We start from the raw sequence: 26,030 nt of genomic DNA, 5'->3' as shown, positions 1-26,030 counted from the left end.
GGTCTCCAGGATCACGCCCTGGGCCAAAGGCAGGCGCCAAACCGCTGCGCCACCCAGGGATCCCGCAACCCAATGTTTATAGCGGCAATGTCCACAATAGCCAAACTATGGAAAGATCCCAGGTGTTCATTGACAGATGAATGGATAAAGAAGATGTGGTATCTATATCAATGGAATATTACTCAGGCATCAAAAAGAATGCAATCGGGATCCCTGGGTGGCACAGCGGTTTAGCGCCTGCCTTTGGCCCAGGGCGTGATCCTGGGGACCCGGGATCGAATCCCACGTCGGGCTCCTGGTGCATGGAGCCTGCTTCTCCCTCTGCCTGTGTCTCTGCCTCTCTCTCTCTCTCTCTCTCTCTCTCTGTGACTATCATAAACAAACAAAAAAAAAAAGAATGCAATCTTGCCATTTGCAACAACTAGAGAGTATTATGCTAAGTGAAATAAGTCAATCAAAGAAAAACAAATACCATATGATTTCACTCATGGAACTTACAAAACAAAACAAAAGAACATAGGGGAAGAGAAGGAAAAATAAAATAAGATGAAAACAGAGAGGGAGGCAAACCATAAAAGGCTCTTTAACTATAGGAAACAAACTGAGGGTTGCTGGAGGGGAGGGGCGTTGGGGGATGGGTAACTGAGTGATGGACATTAAGGAGGGCACTTGAAGTAATGAGCATTGGGTGTTATATGCAACTGATTAATGACTAAATTCTACCTCTGATATTTCACTATATTTTAACTAAATTAAATTTAAATTAAAAATAAGAAAAATAAGTAGATCACAGAAATAAGCATGGGCCTGATATGCTAAACTAACCTAGTACAATGCCTGGTACATAGAAGGTACTCAGTTATTTTTTTTAATGTAGGCATGTTTGCAAAAATTGTAGGAAAGAGAGAGTACATTTTGGGACCAATACTACAAAGGTGAATAAGGCTGATGGAGAAACACAGCATTAAAATATGAAGAAACTCTCAGGATATAAAAGATCACTAGATTTTTAATTATATATACATCTTGAACTTTTATTTCCTAACTGAGATAATTCAGTTGAGGTTACAAGTGGACATTTAATTTTAATGCATCTAACATCTCATAAGTAAACATTTAAAAACTCAATGTCATTTTCTATAATAATTTGTTTCATCAACAACTACTGAGCTTTCAAGTACCTTATTTTGCTGAGTTCCAAATGAGACAGCAGTTGTAACCTAAGCTTACTGTTAATCCTACAGGAACTCAAGTATTACCTAACCAATAGAAAAGCCAGTATTTATCTCCTCAAAGTAACAAATGATTATCATATATGATTACACAGGAATTTACTTATACCATCTTTAGCAATACCTTTATTTGTCCAAGTTCCAATTAAGGATATTTCTTCCATCTAGGAATCTGGTGTCCTAGCATGTTTGTTTCATTATTAAAAAAAAAAAAAAAAATTTTTTTTTTTTTTTTTCAATGAGAAGCCACTGAAAAATGTAGGCAGAGACCTGGTCAGATATTTACTTTTGAAAGATCTCTCAGGAACCAACTGAAGGACAAACTGTAGTAGAGTTAGACTGAGCCAAGAAGAAGGGTTTGAAAGCATCCAAGCAAAAGATGATTAAGCTGAGGTTTCGCTTCAGGCTAAGATGAAGTAACTAGAATGGAATTTACCCTCCCTCCTGAAACAAACAAAAAAACAGGGGGGGAAAAAGACAAAATATATGAAACAACAGTATTCAAGACACTGGACATCAACTCACAATGGATAGTGATCTTTGAGAGAGAGTAAACAAATGAGGCAGGTGATACAATTGCCCTAGCTTCTGGCCTTGAAAGAATTTCCAGGCCACAGTGCAGAGAGTGGAACTAACCTTGAAAGGGAAGAAATGGAAGTACACTATTGTGAGGTTTTTACACTGTATGTGATAAGGTATAATTATATTTCTTGAGAGCCCTTATGTATTATCAGTGGGAATGTAAATTGATGCAGACACTATGGAATGCAATATGGAGGTTTCTCAAAAAGTTAAAAATAAAATTACCATATGATTCAGTAATTCTACTTCTAGGTACTTACCCAAAGAAAATGAAAACACTAATTTGAAAAAATATATGCACCCCTGTTTTCCTGCAACATTATTTATAATAGCCAAGATATGAAAGCAACCTAAGTACCTATTGATAGATGAATGGAAAAAGAAGATGTGGTATATATACAATGGAATACTATTCAGCCACAAAGAAAAATGAGAGTTACCGTATGCAACAACACAGACTGACCTGGAGGGTATTATGCAAAGTAAAATAAGTCAGACAGAGAAAAATAAATACCATATCATTTAACTCATATGTGGAATTAAAAAAAAAACAATACAAATGAACAAACATACAAAGCATAAACACACAGAATAAATCTATGGTTGCCATAGGAGGGGGGCTAGGGGAAAGGGCAAAATGGGTGAAGGGGACTGGGATACAAGTTTCCAAACAAAATGAACAGGTCACAGCAATGAAAGATATAGCAAAGGGAATATAATCAATGGTATTGCAACAGCATTGTACAGTGACAGTAGCTACAGCTGTAGTGAGCACAGCATAACATACAGAGTTGTTGAATCATTATATTGTACACCTGAAACAATGCAATATTGTATGTCAATTATATTTCAATAAAAAATAATAATATCCCTAGAAAGTAGACTGTGATAAGTTAGAGATGCATATTTTATCTCCTAAAGCAATCGTTAAAATAATAAAAGAGTTAAACCAACAAAAAAGGTAAAACGGACTCCTAAAAACTACTCATTAACCCAAAAGAAGAAAGAAAAAGAGAAAAAGAAAATTTAAAAAAAAATTGCAGGAAAAAAAACAGAAAACAAATAGCAAGATAGTAGCCTCAAATCTAATCACCTTAATAACCACATTAAATGTAAATGGTCTAAATACCCCAACTAAAAGAGATTCTAGCACTGCAAAAAATATATTTAAGATCCAATTATAAACTATCTATAAGAAATGCATTTAAAGGGCACCTGGGTAGCTCAGTTAGTTAAACATCTGCTATTGGCTCAGGTCAGGATCCAATGGTCCTGGGATTGAGCCCTGCATCAGGCTCCTTGCTCAGCAAGAAGCCTGCTTCTCCCTCTACCTTTGCTACTGCTCTCTCTGCTTGTGCTCTCTCTCTCACTCTCTCTTTCAAGTAAATAAAATCTTTTTAAAAAGAGAGAAACAAATGCATTTAAATATAAAAACACAATGAGGTGCCTGGATGGCTCAATAAGTTAAGCATTCAACTCTTGATTTCAACTCAGGTCATGATCTCAGTGTCATAAAATTGAGCCCCAAGTCAGGTTCCTCACTGGGTGTGGAGCCTGCTGAAGATTCTCTCTCCATCTGCCCTTTCCCTCTCCAAACACACACACATATACACACACATGTATATTAAAAGTAAATAGATGGAAAATATATACAAAACTAATAATACTCAAATGAAAGCTGCATTAATATCAAAGTAGATTTCAGAGCAAAAATATCACCAGAGATAAAGTCATTTCACAATAATGAGATCAATTAATCAAGAAGACATAATAATCCTAAATCTTGGGGCACTTGGCTGGCTCAGTTGGTAAAGAATGCAGCTCTTGATCTTGGGGTCATGAGGTCAAGTCCCACATTCAGTGTAGAGATTACTTAAATAAATAAACTTAAAAAAAAACTAAATCTTTATGCACCTAGTAAGAAACCTTCAAAATACATGAAGTAAAAACTCATAGAATTAATAGCCAAGGAGAAATAGGCAAATCCATAATCATAGTTGGAACTTTAAATATTCCCCCCAATATCGATAGAGTAATAGGCAGAAAATCAGCAAAGATACAGTGGACTTGAACAATACCATCAATCAGTATGGCCTGATTGACATTTATAGAACATTCCACCCAACAACAATCAAGAGCACATGGAACATTTACACCAAGATATATGACGTTCAGGGACATAAAAAAAAGGTCTTAAAAATTTTTAAAGGATTCCTATTCCTGAAACCAATATTGCACTGTATGTTAACTAACTGGAATTGAAAAAAAATTGTTTTAAATATTCAAGCAAAGTATGTTCTCAAACCACAACAGAATTTAACTGGAAATCAGTAACAGAAAAATATCTGGAAAATCCCCCAACATTTGAAAACTAAATACCTTACTTATAAAAAATTCAGGAATCAAACACATCAAAAAGGAAAGAGAAAGTATTTTGAGCTGAATAAAAATAAAAACAAAAAATATCATCTAACATAGTAAATAACCATTACCAGATAGATCTAAGACAGATTTCAGAGGCATGCATTTCCAGAGCCAAAATAATTCCTCAAATTGGAATACATTATTAAAGGATACAAAGTTACTAGAGACTATATCAGACCAAAAAAAAGAAAAAGTGATAATAAGTATTACCGTCAATTGTGTTTTCATTTTAGGTATTTTTTTATTGTCTACCAATAAACCAATTTAAAAAAAAGTAAACAACTACAACATACCAGAATTTGCAAAATACCACTAAAGCAGTACTTATTGGAAATTTATAGCACTAAATGCCTATATTAGAAAAAAAGAAAGGCCTCAAATCAATGACCTTAGCTTCCACCTTAACAAACTAGAAAAGAACAAATTAAACCCAAAGTAAGCAAAAGAAAGAAAATAATGAAGATCATGTAAAAATCAATGAAATAGCCAACAATAGAGAAAATCCTTGAAACCAAACACTGGTTCTTTGAGCATATCAACATATTAAAAGAATAATAAGAAAATGTTATGAATACATATATGCCAGTAAATTTGACACTTTAATGATATAGACAAACTGAAGACCCAAACTACAAAAGCTCAGTCAAGAAGAAGTAACCTAATAGTCCTATACTTATGAAAGAAATTGACACTGTTATTAAAAACCTGCCCACAGGGGCACTTTTGTGGCTCAGTTGCTGAAGCATCTATGTTCAGCTCAGGTCATGATCTTAGGGTCCTGGGATAGAGCCCCGCATTGGGCTCCCTGCTCAGTGGGGAGCTTACTTCTCCCTCTCCCTCTGTCCCTTGCCCCAGTTCCTGATCTGTCCCTTGTCCTCTCTCTCTCTCAAATAAATAAAATCTTTAAAAAAAAAATCCAGGATCATAAGGCTTTACTGGTGAACTCTACCAAGTAGGTAAAGAAAAATAATGCCAATTCTATATGAAGTCTTCTGAAAAATTGAAGAATATGTCCCAATTAATTCAATGAGGCCAGGGTAATCCCAAAACCTAAAACAAAGGTATTGCATAAAACTATAAACCAATAATCCTCATTAACAAAGATGTAAAAATTTGAAACAAAATTTTAGCAAATAGAATCTGACTATATAGTAAAAGGATAATGACCAAGGGAGTTTATCCCTAGAATGCAGGGTTGGATTAACATTTAAAAATTAATCAATGTGGGGTGTCTAGGTAGTTCCATCAATTAAGCATTCCACTCATGATTTTGACTCAGGTCATGATCTGATGATCTCTTGAAAATAAGCCCCATGTTGGGCTCCATGCTCAATGTGCAGTCTGCTTGGGATTTTCTCTCTCCCTCACTCTCTCTGCTCCTTCTCCTGCTCACATGCTTGCTCTCTCTCTCTCTCTCTCAAATAAACAAATCAAAAAATAAACAAACAAACAAATCTTTTTAAAAAATAATCAATGTAATTCAGCACCTTAGCAAACAAAAATAGAAAAACCAGGCAATCATCTCAATAGACACAGAAAACTCATTTGATAAAATCCAATACCCATTCCTAATAAAAGCTCTCAGCAAATCTGTAATAAAAAGTCACTTCCTCAATTTGACAAAAAGCTTTTACAAAAACAAAAACAAAAACCCATAGCTAATGTTATTATATTTAATGGTGAAAGACTGAATATTTTCCTCCTGAGATCAGAAATAAGACACAGATTGTACTCTTACCACTTCCCTTCAAGACTGTACTGGAGATACTAACCAGGGCAATAAGACGAGAAGAAGAATTTTTTTTAAAAAAGACTTTACTTACTTAAGTAATATCTACACGAAACATGGGCCCAAACCCACAACCCTGAAATCAAGAGTTGCATACTCTACCAACTGAACCAGTCAGGCATCCCCACAAGAAGAAGAATTTTTTAAAGGCATCTAGATTGGAAAAGAAAATAATAAAACTTTCTTTATGAGAAGACTTGATTATCTCAGTTGAAACTCTGATGGCATCTCACTAATAAGTGAGTTAACAAGGCTGTAGAATAGAAGATCAATATACAAAAATCAATTATATTTCTACATATAAGCAATAGGAATTAAATTTTTAAAAATACTATTTATGTGGTTAAATTTTTACATATTTTATCACAATTTAAAAAATACTATTTACAGGACACCTGGGTCACTCAGTGGTTGAGCGTCTGCCTTCATACCAGGCCCAGGATCAAGTCCTGTATCAGGCTCCCCTCAGGCAAAACCCTCTGCCTACGTCTCTGCCTCTCTCTGTGTGTCTCTCATGAATAAATAAATAGAATATTTTTAATTCATTCATTCATTCATTCATTCATTCATTAAAAATACTGTTTACAATAGCATCAAAATCTATAAAATAGAGATAAATCTGACAAAAGATAAGAAAGACTTGTACACTGAAAACTACAAAATACTACTGAGAAAAGGTACGTCTCCTAAATAAATAGAGAGATGTACCTTATTCATGAATCAGAAAGCTCAGTATTATTAAGATGTCAGTTCGCTCAATCTGAGCTACATACTCAATGCAATGCCAGTCAAAATCCGAGCAGGCTTTTTCGTAGAAATTGACAAGTCAATTCAAGAACAAACAGCCAAAACAACTTGGAAAAAGGAAAACAAAGTTGGAAGGCTAACATTATCTGACTAAAAGAGTTATTATAAGACTACAGGAATCAAAATAGCATGTATTGACATAAGGACAGACAAATAGATCAGGGGGTCAGAATACAAAATCCAGAAATAAATATGTACTTATATGGACAACTGATTTTTAACAAAAGGTACACGGCAATGCAGTGGAGGAAAAACGGAATTTTTCAACAAATGGTTCTAGAACAATTGAGACATCCACGAGCAAAAAAAAGAACTCAGATCCATATTTAACATTAACCTATACAAATTAACACAAAACAGAACAGAGGCCTAAATGTAAAGCTTACAACTATAAAACTTCTAGAGGGGAACATGAGAGAAAATCCTTGTGTGACCTTGGGTTAAGCAAATATTTCTTACATATGACACCAAAGGATGATCCACAGTAGCACAAATTGAAAAACTGGACTTCAAAAAAATTAAAACTTACTGTTTTTCAAAAGATACTGTTAAAAGAATGATAAGCCACAGACTGGGCAAAAATCTTTGCAAAGCATATATCTCACAAAGGATCTCTATTTGTATAGATACATGTGTCAAAACTCAAAAAAATTATACACTTTAAATATTTATACCTGAGTGTATTATCAATTACAACTCAATTAAGTCTTTCAAAAAGATGAAGTTGAGCTAAGGCAGTATCATAGGAGATGCACAAAAAATATATGAGAGAGGTAGAATCTTTAGGATTTGGTAACAGAAATAGGTGAGAGATGCTGTCTTCCTTTATTAAGTGGGGATACAAGACCTATTACACTCAAGTAGCTATTTAATATAAACAGAAAATGACTGCATTGATGCTGGTTGGGGTTTTGCTGTTGTTGTTATTGGGGGGAAAAGTATCTAACAGCATCCAAGAGAAAGAAAAACTCAGTTGCCTCTCTCTCCCCCAATATGTAGCAGCAATGGCTGAGGTATTTAAATTAATGACTTAAAGATTCACTTAGCAAAGTAATTTTTATGTAGCTCAAACAACAGAATAAACATCTCTCTCACTGGGTTTATGTAAAAGCAAAAAGGAGATGCCAACTCTTTTATACTGAACTGACTTCTGAAATGGTTTAGACAGAAGTCCAAGGCCACCTGCCCCTGTTGTGTTCTGTCGATGGAGAAAGGCTAGTTCTGTTGGGTTTCTTTCTAAAACCCTCCTGGCTTCCCAGCACTGCTCTACTGCCTCCTGTGAAAAATCCCATCCTACAAAAGTACAACACAGACAGAATTGGAGATCTGTGAGCTTATTTCCAAATTAATATTTGGAATTATTTCCAAATTATTTCCAGTAGAAAATAAACATTTTCTCAAGGCAAAGTTCAAAGTTACACTAGAATATTGGGTTCTTTTGCTTTTAGCTGGAATCATACCATTTAGTTAGAATCAAAATTCATAGTTTAAGATGTCTTTGATCCATACAAATGGGGGAAAGAAATTATTGCTTTGTTTGGCAGATAGCATCCTTTGAAATTTCATGTCCAGGAAAGGGGAGAAAAAAATAGTAATGATGTACTTTGTTCAGAAGAATGGAAGTCATGCTTTAGAGAATCCTCTAAAGTGCCCTCCACCCCCACCCCTCTAAGGTCACTATTACTGTTTCCACTGTCTCAACTATGCAAACAACAATTCTGCCTCTCAAAGATTCTACAAAATCTATCTGGCATCCCTTCCTTTAAAGAACTGATATCCCCGCCCCAACCCATCCCCCATCCCCCAGCCCCATACATATTCTCTCACTACCACTATCCTACATAATAAGTCTGTGATCCAAACTATGTCAATCTGATTCTCCCTCTGTCATATCTGAGTGTTGAGCAAAGATACTTAGATGAAAAATGAATGAAGCAAGAGGCATCTAAGAGTTGCCAATTAGTAAAGGTCAGTCCCCTTCCTAGTCCAGGCTGTTGGGATCCCTGGAGTTCCCCTTGTTCTTGATCCTTCCTCACCCCTGTTTGTTCAGCTCTTTTCTACTTAATTTTGTATAACAAAGAATTTGGCAGTCTTTGTCTTCAGGTCAATTTCTCTGGTGTTAGGAATGTCTTTGTTATTCATGGTGGGGCCCACACTTGAGTTTGAGCTAATGAGATGACTCCTGATTGGGAGCTAGTCACCAGGAAGACCAACCAGGTGACTCGTGGATTAGTCTTTGGGCCAGGAAATATTAGCCTAGCCCAACCTTCAGAAAGGAAAAGCAGGCTGCAGATTGAGTGCCTCCGTGTAGCCAGTGATTAGATCAATCATGTGTATGTAATAGGACCTCAATAAAAACTTTGGACACAAAGGCTCAAGTGAGCTCCAGACAGCAAACACAACTGTGATTAATGTGCTGGGAGGGTGGTGTGTCCTAATTCCATGAGGGGAAGAGACAGAAGCTCCAAATTCAGGACCCTCCCAGACCTCACCCTATTGGTCTCTTGTTTTGGCCCCTTTAATCCATTATAATAAAATCATAATCATAAGTACAACACTTTCCTGAGTTCTGTGAGTCATTTAGCAAATTATCCACCTGAGGGGATAGTGGAAACCCATGATTCGTAGCCAGCAGAGTAGAGCACAAGTAGCTGGGACCACACAGAGTTTATGGCTGATTGGTGTCAGAACTGAGAGCGCTAGGATGCCTGGGCGGCTCAGGGGTTGAGCACCTGCCTTCGGCCTAGGGCATAATCCTGGAGTCCCAGGATTGAGTCCTGCATCAGGCTCCCTGCATGGAGCCTGCTTCTCTCTCTGCCTATGTCTCTGCCTCTCTGTGTCTCTCATGAATAAATAAATAAAATCTTCAAAAAAAAAAAAAAAAAAAAAAAAGAAGTGAGAGCACTCTTCTTGGGGATTATGTCCTTAACATGTGAAGTCTGCACTAGAAAGTCAGTGACAGAATGGCATTGCATTATGTCATTAAACACTCTCTCTGCCCCATATTCCTCATCTGTAAATGGAGACAATCATAGTATTTATACTTCAAAGGACTTTCATGGGAAACAAATGAGTTAATATATATAAATCACTCAGAACAGGGGCTAGCATTTATCAAATACTATATAAATATTAAGAGTCGTTTTTTAGTTCTTGTTGTTTTTATTACTGAAGTCTAGAACTGGCTAATGTAGCAATTATCAGGCTTTTCTGTTAAAATCTAAATAACGCTGAAAAAACACTGGCTCCCAACATCAGGCAGAAAATGTTAACAACACTAATCATGTAAATGGTACTGACATTAGCCAGCTGATGTTCTGCACACTAATGAACACTGCTGCTATCTATCTCATCTAGCTAAACGGGCCAGCCAGTTTGTGCCAGCACCAGAATATTACATGCCTTTTGTAGCTCTGGAAATCATCACTCAGAGATTAGGGGCCTTGTTCTAAATAATGAAGCAAATTGTTGGGAGGAATAGTACATATGAAGATTCTCATTTTTACCTTGTCAAACTACCAGGCATGACATATGGTGAGCAAATTCTAAAATGGTACATACATGTCACCACCTCTCAGCTCAGCTATATGCTACGTCACTGGAGTGCACTGGAATGTTTCTCTGCTCATCAGTAATGGGAACCAACACCTCAAAACTCACTCCATTGTCTTCCATCTTCCTGTCATTTAGAACATACCTGGAAGTGTTCCAAATAGTTGCTGAGTCCAGGAATAAAGTTCTTACCAGAAAATTGTCTTGGCTGCTCTTTAGTATTATGATTCTGTCCCTCTGTTTCTGCCCTCTCTTGGTCACTTTCCCTTCCCAGCTACTTCTGTGAAGGCCAGGAATGCTCCCCCTGCCATCTTTCATTCCAAATTCCCACTTTTGAAACCCACTCTTAAAACCCAGGCGCCATGTCCTCATGTTGTTACAGAAAAAAAAAAAGAAAACTAAAATTAAATAGTACTAATTAGAGATATTTCCTGGCTGTGCCAGGATATAATTCCAAAGATCATTTCACTGCTTGATCTCACATCAGTAGACAGCCTGAACCGCTCAGGAGCTATTAAACAAAGCCCCCACAAGGAACTTAGCTCCTAAAAATTTCCAGAAAGCTGTCTGTATAGCTAACTTGTACTTCCTCTAAATTGATAAAAACACAGAGTGAACAAGAAGTATCAGCCTGTCTGTGCTAGAAATAGGATTAGAATCCAGGTCTTCTTGCTTCAAATCTCATGTTCTACACCTACATTATAGATGATCCTTTCCAGATCTAACATTTTATAATCTCAGGTATGATTAAAACAAAAATGAAAACTGCCTCATTTCCTACCAGAACTGGTTTTCTCTACCATCAGACCAGTGCTTTTGACCAAGAAGGCATGAAAAGGTATTGATCAAGCAAGCAGAAGGTCCAGGTCTAAGTCCTGGCTCTCCTATTTACTAAATGCATGATAACAAGTAACTTTACAAATCTAGGAATAAGGCTCCTCATCTACAAAAGCAGGGGCCCTGGCGGTCACTTACATTTAACCCTTCTTAGCATCAAAACCTACCCTATGAGACCCTACAAAGAGATTGTTTCCAACCTTGTTAGTACAAGATACTCTAGCCACAGATAGAAATGTAGAGGAGGCTAAAGCCCTGTTTTTCCCTTCCCTGTCAAGCTTCCCACAATTAGACATGCCCTTTTACTCAGAGTTCTGAAACAAATGTTCCAGGGGGAAAAAAAAAAAAGTTGTTAGTCATGGTTTAACAGTTTTATACATGAGAAATAATAAAGTTTTATTTATTAAGTTCAACATGACTCTGCAGAATGACATGACTGCTGATGGCTCCAATATCTAATCAGGCTGCATTAACAGATGTACACAGGGTCCAGAATTAAGAAGTTGAAGGCCCTGCTCAACAATAAGCTGGTCAAACCACACCTGGGGGCCTGCGTCCAACTCTAGAAGCTGTCTGTGATCTAAGACATTAACAAAAGTGTTCACAGGCAGGAAGCCAAGATGAGGAGGAGGCTGAGAAATCAAGTTTCCTTCAAAGAATCTGGCTATTTAACCGGAAAAGAGAAGATTCAAGGGAGAATCTATCTTATGTACAGCCAATCTTTGAATAATCCAAGTACGGAGTTGTGGAAGGAGGGAGGCCAGTGAGCTCCTTATCTCTGGAGAAGCAGCAGAAAGTGGGGTAGGTGGTGAGGAGACGGGTAGGGACAGGATGGAATTCAATTAGAATTCTAATGAAGAGCAGCTCCAGCTCTATTTGGAGCATCTTCCCCTCTTCCCAGCATGGTGACTAAATTCAGTCTTATTCAGTGACTATATGTAAAACTATTTTAATAATTTGCTCTTTACAAAGCATGTTATACTTGTGTACTTTTAAGGCCAAGTTGTGCCCATCTTCTTTTGTCTTCTCTAAACCTTCCAGCAACTAGGTTTGACAACCAAGCTGCCTATTACCTTCTGAAGACTTCCAGGCCTTCCACAGGTCCTCCACACTGATGAGCTTATCCTCACCATGGAAGGTGCTGTGTTTCACTGTTGGGTCATGGTAATTGAGGTCTTCCCTCAGGAACTGCAAGGGAAAATGCACACAAGTCACAAGAGATACTAGGAGTCAACCCACCAGGATCTCCATGCAGGCCATCCAGCTTTCCACAGCACATTCCATCCACCCCATGTACAAGCCTATCACATCACTCATCTGTCCTTCCATGTGCACACGGCCTAGTTGGCAACCACGCTGCTTCTTCCTTGTTATATGTTTCACTTGAAAAAAAAAAAAAGGAAAAGAAATTCCTTCCTCATATTTTTATAATTATGGAAAATACTAAATGATAATTAACTGGAATTCAATAAGCTAGAGGAAGAAAGGAGGATAGGGAAAGAGCATTAACAATTTTTGATCACTTGTTTATATACTAAGCAATATTCTAAGAACTTCTACAGTACTTTTTCATCTTATCCTTTACAACCAATGAATTATCACACTTATTTTACAAACAAGAACAGTAATACTGTAAGATAATGTAACTTGCCCCAAATCACATTAAATTTAGAGAGATTAAATTACTTGCTACGATGGTTTTCAAATATGTCCACAATTCTATGACAATCCTCCCACAAAAGGTGAATTCCTCTCCCACTGAATATAGGCTGAGATGAATGACTCATCATCTAACAAACAGAATGTGGCAGCAGAGATGTCAAATCACTTCCAAGGCTAGGTTGGAAAAGCAATACAAAGTCCACCTGGTTCTCTCCCTTCTGGGACACATGCCTTGAGAGCCCTGAGCCAACAAAGATGAGGCCTGGCTACCCAAAAGCCACCATTTTAGAGAGATCATGTGGAAAGACTACATAGAAATACAGAGAGATGTCCAAGCATCTCCAACTGTTTGCCTTCCTGGTCCAGGAGTCAGACATGTGAGTGATTGAGACTTCAGGTGATTCCAGCCCCTAGCTTTTGAGTTACTTTATCTGATCCCAAGTAGACATAGATGAGCTGCCCCCGCCTCCATGCCCCAATGGCAGGTAAATGACAAAATAAATGTTGTTGCTGTTTTAAGCCACTGAGTTTTGGGGAAGTTTGTTATATAGCATTAGATAACTCAAACATTTGCTCAAGGTTACAGCTGATAAGTGATGGATTTGTATTCCAATCCAAGATATATGACTTTACAGTCTAAATTTTCCTCTGGTACTACAGATGCTGTCCTTTAATTATCGATATTTCTTTTCATAATATATTCTTGCAAGAAAGAAGAAAAGCAGAAGAAATCAGAGCTTTTGGAAACTTAACTGGTAATTAACTTCACAGATACCCATTCCTCTGATACTTAACCTCATTGGTATGTATAGGATTGAACACTAATCACTGCTTCCCCTAGAGCCTCAAACATCAAAGAAAAGTGCAATTGTGATCACTACCTTGTAAAACAGTTTAGCAAGATTTTCAGGAAATGTTTCTTATCCATCTTTCCTTATCTTTGGGTTCCAGGAAAGGACTTGACCCAGCATAACATCAGTAAATGTTATTGACTAAAGAAATAGATGATTGACAGTATGGACCCAGATTCCCTAGCCCTGTAATCAAGGGGTGATTTCCATCCCTGGGTTTTGCAGACATTAAGACATCTGAGGCTTAATGACTCAGGAGAGAAGTCTGAAGGTAGTCCACACTGGAGCACTCTCAACTTAGAGTACAGGCTACTGAGCACAAAGAACTTGACAATGTCTACAATTATAATGTAGCTCTGTCCAATACAACTTTCTGCAATGATGGAAATGTTCAATATCTGTCCTGTCCAAATAGTTCCCACTAGGTACATGTGGTTACTGAGCATTCATAATGCGGCTAGTATGACAAACTGAGATTTAAAAAAAAATTATTTATTCATTTGAGAAAGAGAGAAAGACAGAGTACAAGCAGGGGGATCGGGAGATGGAGAGGGAGAAGTAGGCTCCCTACCAAGCAGGGAGCCTAATGTGGGGCTCAATCCCAGGACCATAGGATCATGACCTGAGCCAAAGACAGACACTTAACCATCTGAGCTGCCCAGGCAGCCCCAAACTGAGATTAAAAAACAAAATGATGTAGAATTAAATGGCCAGATGTGGCTAATGGCCACATACTAAAGGGCAGCTCTGACACATTCTCCAACCCCAGATATAGGTACAACCTGGCTATACTCCCACGGGGGCCGGAATGGTGTAAGTAAAGACCTCTGATGAGATGAGGAGGTGAAAGCAGTTGAACAGCCCTTCATTCGTGCCTTCTGGCCGCAACTAAATTCAAGTCCTTTTGACGCAGAGGGTTAGGTTCTCCAGCTCTCCAACGTCTCATTTGTAATTGGTAAGAGAATTTATTTTTAATAAGGATTACACAGATGATGTGGTAAAGAGTCTAGAGCAAAAAGATTACGTCAATTCTTAGAAAAACTAGACTGATGAAAGTATTTTTTATTTTTTTTAATAGACAGCCTTTTAGGCCATCCAACATTCAATTCATTTTATGCTATAAGTTGTAAATTTTAACAGTTTTTCCAGGTTGCAACCCTCTTATCCCAAACCCATTCGTTATATTATCTTTTATTCATTTTGAAAAATGTATTTAGTAATAAATTAAGTCCTTGCGGGATCCCTGGGTGGCGCAGTGGTTTAGCGCCTGCCTTTGGCCCAGGGCGCGATCCTGGAGACCCAGGATCGAATCCCACATTGGGCTCCTGGTGCATGGAGCCTGCTTCTCCCTCTGCCTGTGTCTCTGCCTCTCTCTCTCTCTCTCTCTCTCTCTCTGTGACTATCATAAATTAAAAAAAAAAAAAAAAAAAAGTCTCAACTCTGACTTTTGGGATCCCTGGGTGGCACAGCGGTTTGGCGCCTGCCTTTGGCCCAGGGCGCAATCCTGGAGACCCGGGATCGAATCCCACGTCGGGCTCCCGGTGCATGGAGCCTGCTTCTCTCTCTGCCTGTGTCTCTGCCTCTCTCTCTCTCTCTCTCTCTCTCTCTGTGTGTGTGACTATCATAAATAAATAATTTTTTAAAAAAAATTAAGTCCTTGCATATTCTCAAGTACATTTTTAGATTCTGCATTCTTTTGCACTAAATGATATTTCTGTTTTTTGTACTATCACTTGATTATCTTATGATGCTTTTCATTTTATTTTATACTTCAGTAATAATTTCTAAAGCCTGGACCCCTTCTTCTCATGGCTCTTATATTTCAGAATATTTCTTGTCAATCCCAGCTGTTTATTTTTCAAAATTAACTTAGAACAATTTTGTTAACTTTAATTTTGTAAACTTATTGAGTCTGATTGCTCTCACTGGAGACGTAAGTGATGAGATCACTAGACCTTAAACAGCAGACACTGGGACATCTCAGGGAAGACACAGTCACAAACAGTCTGACACAGCCAGTCTGGGGACAGAATTCCTTCATTCATTTAGTCAACAGATGTGAGATTTCTAAGTACCAGGCATAGTTCTGGGCACTAGAAATGCAGTAAGTAGTAAACAAAACAGATACAATCAGTGGTATTAGTGGCTTGTCATTTTAGAGGAGTCAAGGAAGGTCTCATTAAGAAGGTAACTTTCAGGGACACCTGGGTGGCTCAGTGGTTGAGTGTCTGCCTTCAGCTCAGGGCGTGATCCCAGTATGGGGATTGAACCCTGCATCAGGCTCCCTGCATGGAGCCTGCTTCTCCCTCTGTCTATGTCTCTGCCTCTCTCTGTGTCTCTCATGAATAAATAAATAGAATCTTTAAAAAAAAAAAAAAAAAAGAAGGTAACTTTCAAGCATCTATCTGAAGGAATGTTGGAGAAAGGCAAGCAGGAAAACTAGAAGAAGAGTATCCAAACCACAGGGAATGACAAATCCAAAGAACATGCTTAGTTCAAGGAATAGCAAGGGGGCCAGTGGGGCTGAAGAGAAATGAGAGGCAATGACTAGTGGGAGATGAATGAGGGAAGTGACAGGGGTCCAGATCATAAACACCCTTGTAGGCCATTATAAGGACTTGGATTTGGACTCTGAGAGGGAAGCTGTTGGATGAATTTGAACACAGATGCAACATGATCATATTTATAAATATTAATATTTATATATATTTTAAGAGTCATTCATTTATTCCAGAGAGAGAGAGAGAGAGCATGAGCAGGAAGGGCAGAGGGAGAGGTAGAGAGAATCTCAGGCAGACTCCCTGCTGAGCTCAATTCGGGGCTCAATCTCACAACCACAAGATCACCACTTGAGCAGAAACCAAGAGTCGAACACTTCACCAGTTGTGCTACCCAGGTGCCCCAACATTTACATTTTTTATGAGACTGTTCCAAATGCCGTGATGGAGAGTAGACTATAGGAGGGCAAGGGTGGGTGCAGGGGAACCAGTCAGGTGGCTACTGCAATAATCTAGCTTAAAATGACGTAGTGGTGTGGGCGTAATGAAAAGTTGTCAGGATTCGCAAATATTTTAAAAAGCTCAAATATGTAACCCTCGGATTCCAGATACAGGTATATCCTATGTTAGTCCTCCTAGGCTCTAACCCAGACTCTCTTAATCTAAGACTAGAGAAACATACATCATATGCAGGTGTAGGAGCAGAAATGCCAAAATTTCCAAGAAAGGGAATTTCCTGCCATTCCCAGCTAACTCAAGGAAACTATCTGATGATACGTACCAGGTACTTATCGAGAACCAATAAGATATAGACTGCTTCTTACAGCCAAGTCTGACCACTGAGGCATACAGAGAGCAGAGTAGTCACAGGAAGAAAGTAAAGGAGGACCTGCACGTGGCTCACGCACTCAACCGGTGCTGCAGACCAAGAAAAGAAGGAGTGCAATCAGAAAAGAAGGTCAACAAGAAGACGGTGCCAAATGAGGAACGTGGGCTGACAGAAGCACTACATGAAGGAAGGGCCTGGAGTTGAAGGGAGCTCCTTAGAAAACAAAGAGGAGGGATGCACCAATCAGACCTTTTGAGTAGAAAAGGCAGTATACTATAAATAGAAGGCGTGCACAACCTGTAGAAACAGACCCTTGCCTTCTGGTATGACTTTTGGGCAAGCTATTTGGCCTCTCTGACCCAGTTTCCCCCTCAGAACAAGGACCGGGCGTCCCTCTCACCTAAGAGAAGTAAATGAGACATGCTTGCAGAAATCACAAGCTGCCTTTGTACATATCTTTTAAGGGCCAACAGATCATTTTCTAAACTGAACCCATATTGAAAATCAGATTTCATACCAAGAAAGTCCTGCTTTTCAAGCTATCTTTATTTCTTTAAAAATTTTAAGGACTTTAAATAATCTCTATACCCAACATAGGGCTTGAACTCACAACCCCGAGATCAAGAGTTGCAGGCTACACAGACTAAGCCAGCCAGGCACACCCACACTATGTTTAAAAAAAAAAAAAAAAAAAAAATCTAAAGATCTAGACACTGAGTTCCTAGGTCTTAAGGGCTACAATTGGATTGGAAGGGGAATGGCGGCTCAGGGACTTGTCATGAGCTGGTGTTGGCATGGCAAGCTCATTATTTTTATATAGATTGTCCATTACAAATTAACTTCAAAATGCAGCATTTTGTGAAGATGTTTTTATTCACATTTTACTTAAAGCTAAGAAAAAGATCAATTGTCCCTATCAAAGGACATGATGTAAACGTTGTAATCCGGAGCAGCTTGGAGGTGGGGGAGTTGGTGCTGAGGGAGATCATGAGTGCTTCAACCCCCACCCCCAGGGCATCTCTCCTGGGTTTGCAAATTGACCTGGCAACAATGTGCCAGAGCTGAGAATCAGCTGCCCCCTTCTGAAGAGGCATGTGCTCTCTAGTCTGAGAGCAGAGAGCTTGTGATTCCTGATGCACACAAAAGCACTCTGTTAAGTTGTAAAGCACCACTCATATTAGTTGTCATTATTATTGGCAGGAGGATGAGATAAGAATATGAAAGTAAGAGAAAATGCTTCTTCATCAAAGTTGGCTCTTCTGCTCTGTGTATATACCCTTACCAGTGTTATTGTTACTGACAAACCATATATGCTTTGATAAAGGTCCTAGTGATCTGGTCATAAACATAGCAAACAAGCTGTAATGAACTCGAACTCCAATGTCTAATGTACCTGAGGTAGGCACTGCCATATATTACTCTGAACACTGTCCCACATCCAGCTAATAGCTAAGGTCTAATTTAAGATATAGTTTAAAGGTAACAAAAAGCAAAAACAAAACCAAACCAAAGAGACAACTTTTGGCTCCCACAACAAAGATTTACTATTTCAGACTCAAAAACAAGTAGCTCTTCTCTCAGGAAGGTCTAAGAAGGCTCCCTAAAAGTCTTGCCTTACCATGGTGGATGTAGCACCGGCAGGAGCTGCATGTAGCTCAAAAGCTCTCTGAAGAGCAGGGACCAGCTGTCACTAGGTATATTTAGCTCTATGAGCTCAGAAAAGTGATCTCCCTGGCGGTGGCACAAAGAATGCAACCCCATGCCCACCCCAAGTGAAGCAGTAGTGAGGAGATGTGGGTGAGAATAGATAGGAAGGGAAACATCTATCTAGAATCCCCAACAAAATAGGCCCAGCCAGCTTCCGCAATGAACAGAACACGCTGATTACAAAGCTAGAAGAGGAGAAACGCACCTTTGGGTGCAGGGATCCAGACAGATGTCCTGGGTATTTCCTTAGAATCAATTACTCCTCCCTCCCTATTTCCAACTGTGTTCCTAACTGCTCATCTTCCATGTCTCCCAAACCAAACCACAGCACCTCCACTCCCACTTAGGCCCCTACACACACACACACACACACACACACACACACACACACACACACACACACAACCTAGAACCCACAGACACATGCCCCAGATCTAAGATGCTTCCCAACTCTTGTTCACCTCTTTGACATCTACCACGGACCCACATCTTAGCTATAATAGCTGTAAATGCCATTTGTACAAAGTGCTGGGCCTTGGATGTCTCAAGGGCAAAGTTTCTATCCCCAGTGATATCAGAAGCTATTGCCAAGGGCATGGAGATGACAGTCGTTTCTCACTCACCTCTGTACATTTAATCCCACTTCTGCCAATCCACCTACCACATTAGTCACCAGAATGACCTTTGTAAAGTACAAATCTGAAAGTATACCAACTGCACCTACTTAAAATCTCATGGTTCCTCATTATCTACGGAATAATGCCTGAGCTTCTTGGCCTCATATTCAAGGCCTTTTACAATTTGGTCATAAACTAACTTTCCAGGCAGCTATTCTCTCTCCTTACCAGACACTCACACTCCAGACCAGGGGTCAAAAAATTACAGCCAAACCCAGCTTGCTGTTTCTTTTTATAAATAAAGCTTTATTGAAACATAGCCACATTCATTCATTTATGTACTGTCTATAGCTGTTTTCATGTTACAAAGGCAGAGTTGAGCTGTGACAGAGACCATGGCTAACAAAGCTTAAAATACTGACTATATGGCCCTTTATAGAAAATGTTTGCCAACATTTGCTCTAGATACATCAAGCCACTTCAGGCTCCTTGAACAAACCATACTCATCATACCTCTAAGCATTTATACAAGGTGCTCCATTTAAAATGCTTTCTCCTTCTCTTTATCTGCTAGAGAAAAAGTTACTGCCTCTGTGAAGTTTTCCAGACCTTTCTCAAGCAAGTTAATTGCCCTATTCCATTTGTTCTCTTAGTTCTCAGAGTATACATCTATGACAGTGCATATCCCATTACAATATAATTACTATTCAATCACTCCCTTTTACTATCCCTAAGCAACTCAAATATAGAAACTATATTTCACTTGTCATTTATCTCTAACCTGTGTCTTATAAATTCTCTGGAACACCTAAATGAATAATTAATTTAGCTCCAAAGCCCTTCTCCAAGCACAGGGTCTGGCACAGCAGGGAATGTGGTTATTAAATAACTGAATGAACATCACTCACCCTACAACACCTATGGTTGCTTAGCTTACCATAACTAGTCAATGCATTTTATCCCCCCTACACAAAAGGGAGAAAAAGGCCCCAAAAATGTCAGCCTATTTAAAATAAAGATATTCAGCTAGGAGCCAAAGGGTTACATTGGCTTGGATTCAGTGTAGCATAATGGTTTAGAGCTTGATTTTAGAGCCAGGATGCCTGGGTTTGAACCCTGGTTCTATCACTTATTTCAGTGTATCATGCACACCATTTGTAAAATGGAGATGATACCAGTAAAAAACTTCATAAGACCCTCATGTTGAGGGTATTACAAATGAGTTAATTCACATAAAGTACTTAGAATAGCACCTAACACAAAATAAGCTCTCCTGTGTGTGAATGAAGCTCTCCTAAATATAAATATATTTAATATGTTGTAAGAGGAATGTAAAGGTAATAAGAATGTGCAGTACTGGAGACCACTGTTACAGTGATGCTTCTCTCTCATATACAAAGGAGACCCATAGGGGAGGTAAAAGATGTTTCCTAAGTGTTTGCTATATGAAGACCACATGCCATGAGATCAGCAAGAGATAATTTAAGACAAGGCACTGGTTATCTTCTGATCTTGAAGGTCTGTTCCATCCTCCTCAATGATTCTTACTTTTATAGTATTAACTCCAACTAAAACCAAAATTTCACAACCTTATACAACACCCTACCTGACTTTTTTGCCACATCAACCGCCATTTCCTCTCATCTCCAGTGATAGTGAATTACTTGAAATTTTCTGAGGCTTTTCACCAGTCTAACATCTTTGCATATGCTATTCTCTCACCCAAATACTCTACTTCTTTTCCTGGTTATTCCAGTCATCTCTTCAGACCCAAATTACATGTCAGCAACTCTGTGCATGGGTAAAACTAACAAGTCTTCCTCTTCTGTGACTCTATCACAGCACTCATCATCCTACTATAGTGTCCTCATCGGTTGACATAGCTATTTCCACCACAAGAAGAACTTCCTCCAAGGCAGCAACTATGCCTTTCCTTTTTCTCCTATATACCTACCACCTAGCACCCAGCCCCCAGCACATGTGCAGGTACAGAGAATCCCTCTGAGATCCAATCCTCATCATGGGATCAACCTTGATGTCCTCAGACTATGACACGGGGCACACGACAAAGATCAAATCCTAAAGGCAGCATCTCAAGTTCCAGCCTTCCCGGCAAAGACTGGGAAACTCTGACATCTCTTGTCTTGCAAACTTTCGGGACCAAAGTATACAAGCTAGCCAAGAACTGCTGGCTGGGGAATCTTTGTCTTATGAAAAGAGGCTAGAAATAGGTCACTAATTTAAAAATATTTCCCCAGAGAGAAGGGAATCATCTTCTTAATTGGGGTCAATACTGCAACATTTTCAGAGAATGAATATGCAGCACTAGAAAGAATGCATGTCAGTAAGGATGCTTCTGAAAATTGATGAATTAGAGGGGACTTCTGGCTTGACAGTATAAGAAGCTCCATGAACCCACTATCCAGTGAAACTGGTGAAAATAATTTTTTTACGGCAACCATTTAAAGTTTCTGGAAATGGCCCTGGAGCATGCAGCCAATGAAGAAACATTTGCTCAAGAATATCTACTAAAGGGGTGCCTGGGTGGCTCAGCTGGTTAAGCGTCTACTCTTGTCTCAGATCATGATCCTGGGGTCCTGGGACCAGAGCTCCCTGCTCAGTGGGGAGCTTCTTCCTCCCTTAGCCCAGTGCTTGTGCTTTCTCTCGCTATCTGTCTCCCAAATAAATAAAATCTTTAAAAAGATTATCTACTAAAACTCAGTAAGAACCTGAATTAACACCTGCTGCCTCTCTCCCTCCCCACTTCCAAGTCAGTAAGACAGGAACTCCACCCCAGACTGGTGCCTCCAAGAACTCAGGGTTCTCTGATTCTAAGCTTCCAGCTACAGGGCTATCTGCCTGAAAGGAGCAGGATATCAGCATTTCTCATCCTGCCTCCAGTTACCTGTTCTACCTAGGCTAAGTTCTAGGAGTCCAGTCAAGAAGTGGGCCTCCCTTCTTCCACTCAGCCACCACTTATGAAGCAGGGACTTCACCTTGGACACAAAGCCACAGAGGATCCTGGGGCCCTGATTGCCATTTCCTTGGCTTATAAAACGGCAATTATACTCTGGGAGAGGTAAGTCAAAATAGCCTGAAGCTACTACCACACCTTCACTGAGAGCTCAGCTCCTAAAGTAGGGTATCACCCAAAGAGAAGCACATCATTATCTCACCTCCAGCTCCAGAACCATGGCTCAGAGAGTTTGCTGGAGTGGAAAGCAGACTTCACACACAGTTTCAAACCTCTTCTTAAAGGAAATTATTTTATTTGCTACAGAATGTGAAGGAGTTCAAGGTCAAGGGCATTCTCAAACAGTGAAGGTTGTGGTAAAAGGCATTTAGGAGGAGATTAGTGGATTTGTTAGGGATAGAGGCTAGCTGTAGGCTGGAGAGCTTACTAGTGAGAATTGGGGAAAGAGCTGGGAAAAGCCCTCCTGGAATAAGAACACATCTCAAACACTTATCTCAGGAACTATCCCTTTCAGAGGAGCCCCAAAGTGACTTGACCTATCGGTGGAGCAAATTTATGCCCCAGGGCACTATTGAAAACAACTACCAAAGCTTAACAGCTGAATGTGGCGAGGGAAAGAGTCAATGAGGGCCCTACCCAAACCACTGTCATCCACAGGGTAACTGTGGCCATATCCAAAGCTTCACCATATGAGGAGCAACATGAGAGGCTTCATACTGTAGGGGGTGAGTGGGAATAGACCCCTAATAAGATCTTGTCAGTTACCAAAAAAAATCAACAAGCAAATAACAAGTCCCAAAGGGAGTTGGACCAGTACCCACAGTTGCTACAATATACTATCAGAAACATCCAGCTCCCAACAAAAATATATGAGATCTACAGATTAAGGGGCAAATGTGACCCATGCCCCAGAAAAAACAAAACAAACAAACAAACAAAAAAAAAAACACAAGCAAAGGAAACTGAGAGCAATCAAATTTCAGATTTAACAGAAAAAGACTTAAAAGTAGCCATTATAAATATGTTCAGATACTAAAGGAATGTGTGATGACAATGTTACATCAAATAAAGAATATCAATAAATATAAATCACCAAAAAAGAACCAAATGGATGCTGTGAAGTTGAAAAGTACAATAACTAAGATGAAAATTCTAGGACAGAGGCTTAAACAGGAGAAATGAACCAGCAGAAGACAGAATTGGCAAACCTGAAGACTGAGAGATTGCACAATCCAAAAACTAGAGAGAGAAAAAAAATGAAGAAAAACGAATCATCTCAGAGAAATGTGGCACACCATTAAACACATATGAATAATGGGGAAATCAATAAAGAGAAAGGAGCAGAAAAAAATATTTGAAGAAAAAATGGCTGGGAAAATCCCAACTTTTTGAAAAACATTATTCAGAAAGCTCAGCAGATTCCAAAGAGAATAAAATAAATGCGAAAGGATCCAGAGGCACATCACAGAAAATACTGAAAGCCAAAAACAAGAAGAAAACCTTGAAAGCAGCGCAAGAGAAAAGTGATTTGTCACATACAAAGTAAGCTCAATAAAATTAACAGCTAATTTCTCATCAAAAACAACAGCTGACAAAGGCAGGGGGATGACAAGTTCAAAGCACTAAAAAACAGATCTGTCAACCAAGCAAAACTATCTTTCAAAGGTGAAGGCAAAATAAAGACATTTCCAGGTAAGTAAACACAAAAAATTCATTGCTAGCTGACACATCTTACAAAAAATATTAAACAGAGTTCTCAAGACTAATAAATGACCCCAGTGAGTCATTAGAATCCACATGAAAAAATAAATCTGCTGCTTTTTAAATAGATTCACGTATTCACTCAACAATATTTACTGAATGCCAACACTGAGCCAGGCACTATTCTAGGTAGCAGGGATTTAGCAGTGAATAAAACAGATCCCTTGTCCTTATAGACCTAACATTCTAGACAATAAATAATAATCAATGATTAAATTAGGTCCTTAAAAATAAAACAAACAAATCAAAAAGAAGTGATATGTAATGAAGATCTGTGCCAGAAATGGGGTAGAGTTAACAGAATTCCATTATTAACTAGTGGTCTGGGAAAAGAAGGCTCATCAATAAGGAGAAACTTGAGAGGAGAAAAAATATTTGGGAACACGAAGGAATTATCCAAGTAGATACCTGGTTAAAGACTATCCCAGGCAGAGGTTAAGAGCTAGAACCAAAGCCCAAAGACAGAAACAACAAGATGTGTTTGCAGAACAGCAGTGTGACTGGAGTGAGAGACCCAGGGAGACAGATGTAGATCTATAATCTACAGGGAGATCACAATGATAAGGTAGAGCAGATCACATAGGGCCTTCCTGACTCTTGTGGTGACTCTGGCTTTCACCCTAAACAAAAAAAATGAAGCTATTATAGGATTTTGAGCAGAGAAGTGAAATGATTGTTTACATTTTTTTTTTTCCTGTAAAGCTCTCTAGCTACTACACAAAAAGACTGTAGACACAGTGATCTCTTAGGAGGGCTACTACACCTCAGTGCCTGTAGGGGAGTGGTGGTAAGAAATTACTAGATTTGGGACGTGTTTTGAAGGTAGAACTCACTAGATTCATCAGTGGATATGGGGTGTGAGAGGAAATATGGATGATTCAGAGTATTTGGGGCCTATGCAACTGAAACAACAGAGTTGTCTTCAACCAAGATGAGGATGCCTGTGAGTAGAGCAAGTTACAGATGAGGTGATATTTAGAATCCAGTGTAGGGCATGTTAAGCTTCAGATGCCTTTAAAATTCTTAGAGGGCAGCCCTGGGGGCTCAGCGGTTTAGCGCCGCCTTCAGCCTAGGGCATGATCCTGGAGACCCGGGATCGAGTCCCCCGTCGGGCTCCCTGCATGGAGCCTACTTCTCCCTCTGCCTGTGTCTCTGCCTCTCTCTCTCTCTGTGTCTCTCATAAATAAATTTTTTATAAATAAATAATAAAATTCTTAGAAAAGAGGTGCCTGGGTGGCTCAGTGGCTGAGCATCTGCCTTTGGCCCGGGTCATGATCCCGGTCTCCTCGGATTGAGTTCCACATCAGGCTCCTTGCAGGGAGCCTGCTTCTCCCTCTGCCTGTGTCTCTGCTGCTGTGTGTCTCTCATGAATAAATAAAATCTTTAAAAAATAAAAATAAAATTCTTAGAAGAAAATACAAGGGTAAATCTCCATGATGTTGGGTTTGACAATGGATTTTTAGGACATCAAAAGCCTGAGTAGCAACAAATATAAATAAATAAACTAGACTTCATCAAAATTAAAAATTTCTATGCTTCAGAGGTCACTCTCAAGAAAGTGAAAGGTGAACCTACAGAATGGGAGAAAATTTTTGCAGATGACATATCTGATAAGGGACTTGTATGTAGGTGATATAAAGAACTTTAACATTCAATAGTAAAAAGAAAAACAGCCCAATTTAAAAAAGGGCAAAGGATATGAATACAGCATTTCTCCAAAGATGATATACAAATGGTTCGATAACCATGTGAAAAGATGTTTGACATCATTAATCATGTAAATCAAAACCATAATGAAATATTATTTCACATCTACAAGGATGGCTGGAATAAAAAAAAAGTCTGATAATAACAAGTGTTTGGGAGGATTTAGAGAAATTGGAATGCTCATGCACTGCTGGCATGAAC

The 26,030-nt window shown here is 39.0% G+C and overlaps 1 protein-coding gene across 5 annotated transcripts in view; it reads right to left on the bottom strand.

Annotated features, from left to right (window-relative positions):
* Positions 1-26,030, bottom strand: part of STIM1 (stromal interaction molecule 1) — a 198,676-nt gene that overhangs the window by 46,788 nt on the left and 125,858 nt on the right. For all 5 annotated transcript variants that reach the window (XM_038568832.1, XM_038568833.1, XM_038568828.1 and 2 more), the window contains exon 3: positions 12,297-12,411. In XM_038568832.1, coding sequence (XP_038424760.1) covers positions 12,297-12,411 — 115 coding nt within the window. The remainder of the gene's footprint in view (positions 1-12,296; positions 12,412-26,030) is intronic.

Source organism: Canis lupus, chromosome 21, assembly GCF_011100685.1.
Source record: "Canis lupus familiaris isolate Mischka breed German Shepherd chromosome 21, alternate assembly UU_Cfam_GSD_1.0, whole genome shotgun sequence".
NCBI classification, from domain to species: Eukaryota; Metazoa; Chordata; class Mammalia; order Carnivora; family Canidae; genus Canis; species Canis lupus.
Note: the sequence above shows the minus strand (reverse complement) of the source record. Positions and strands in the feature narration are given on the sequence as shown.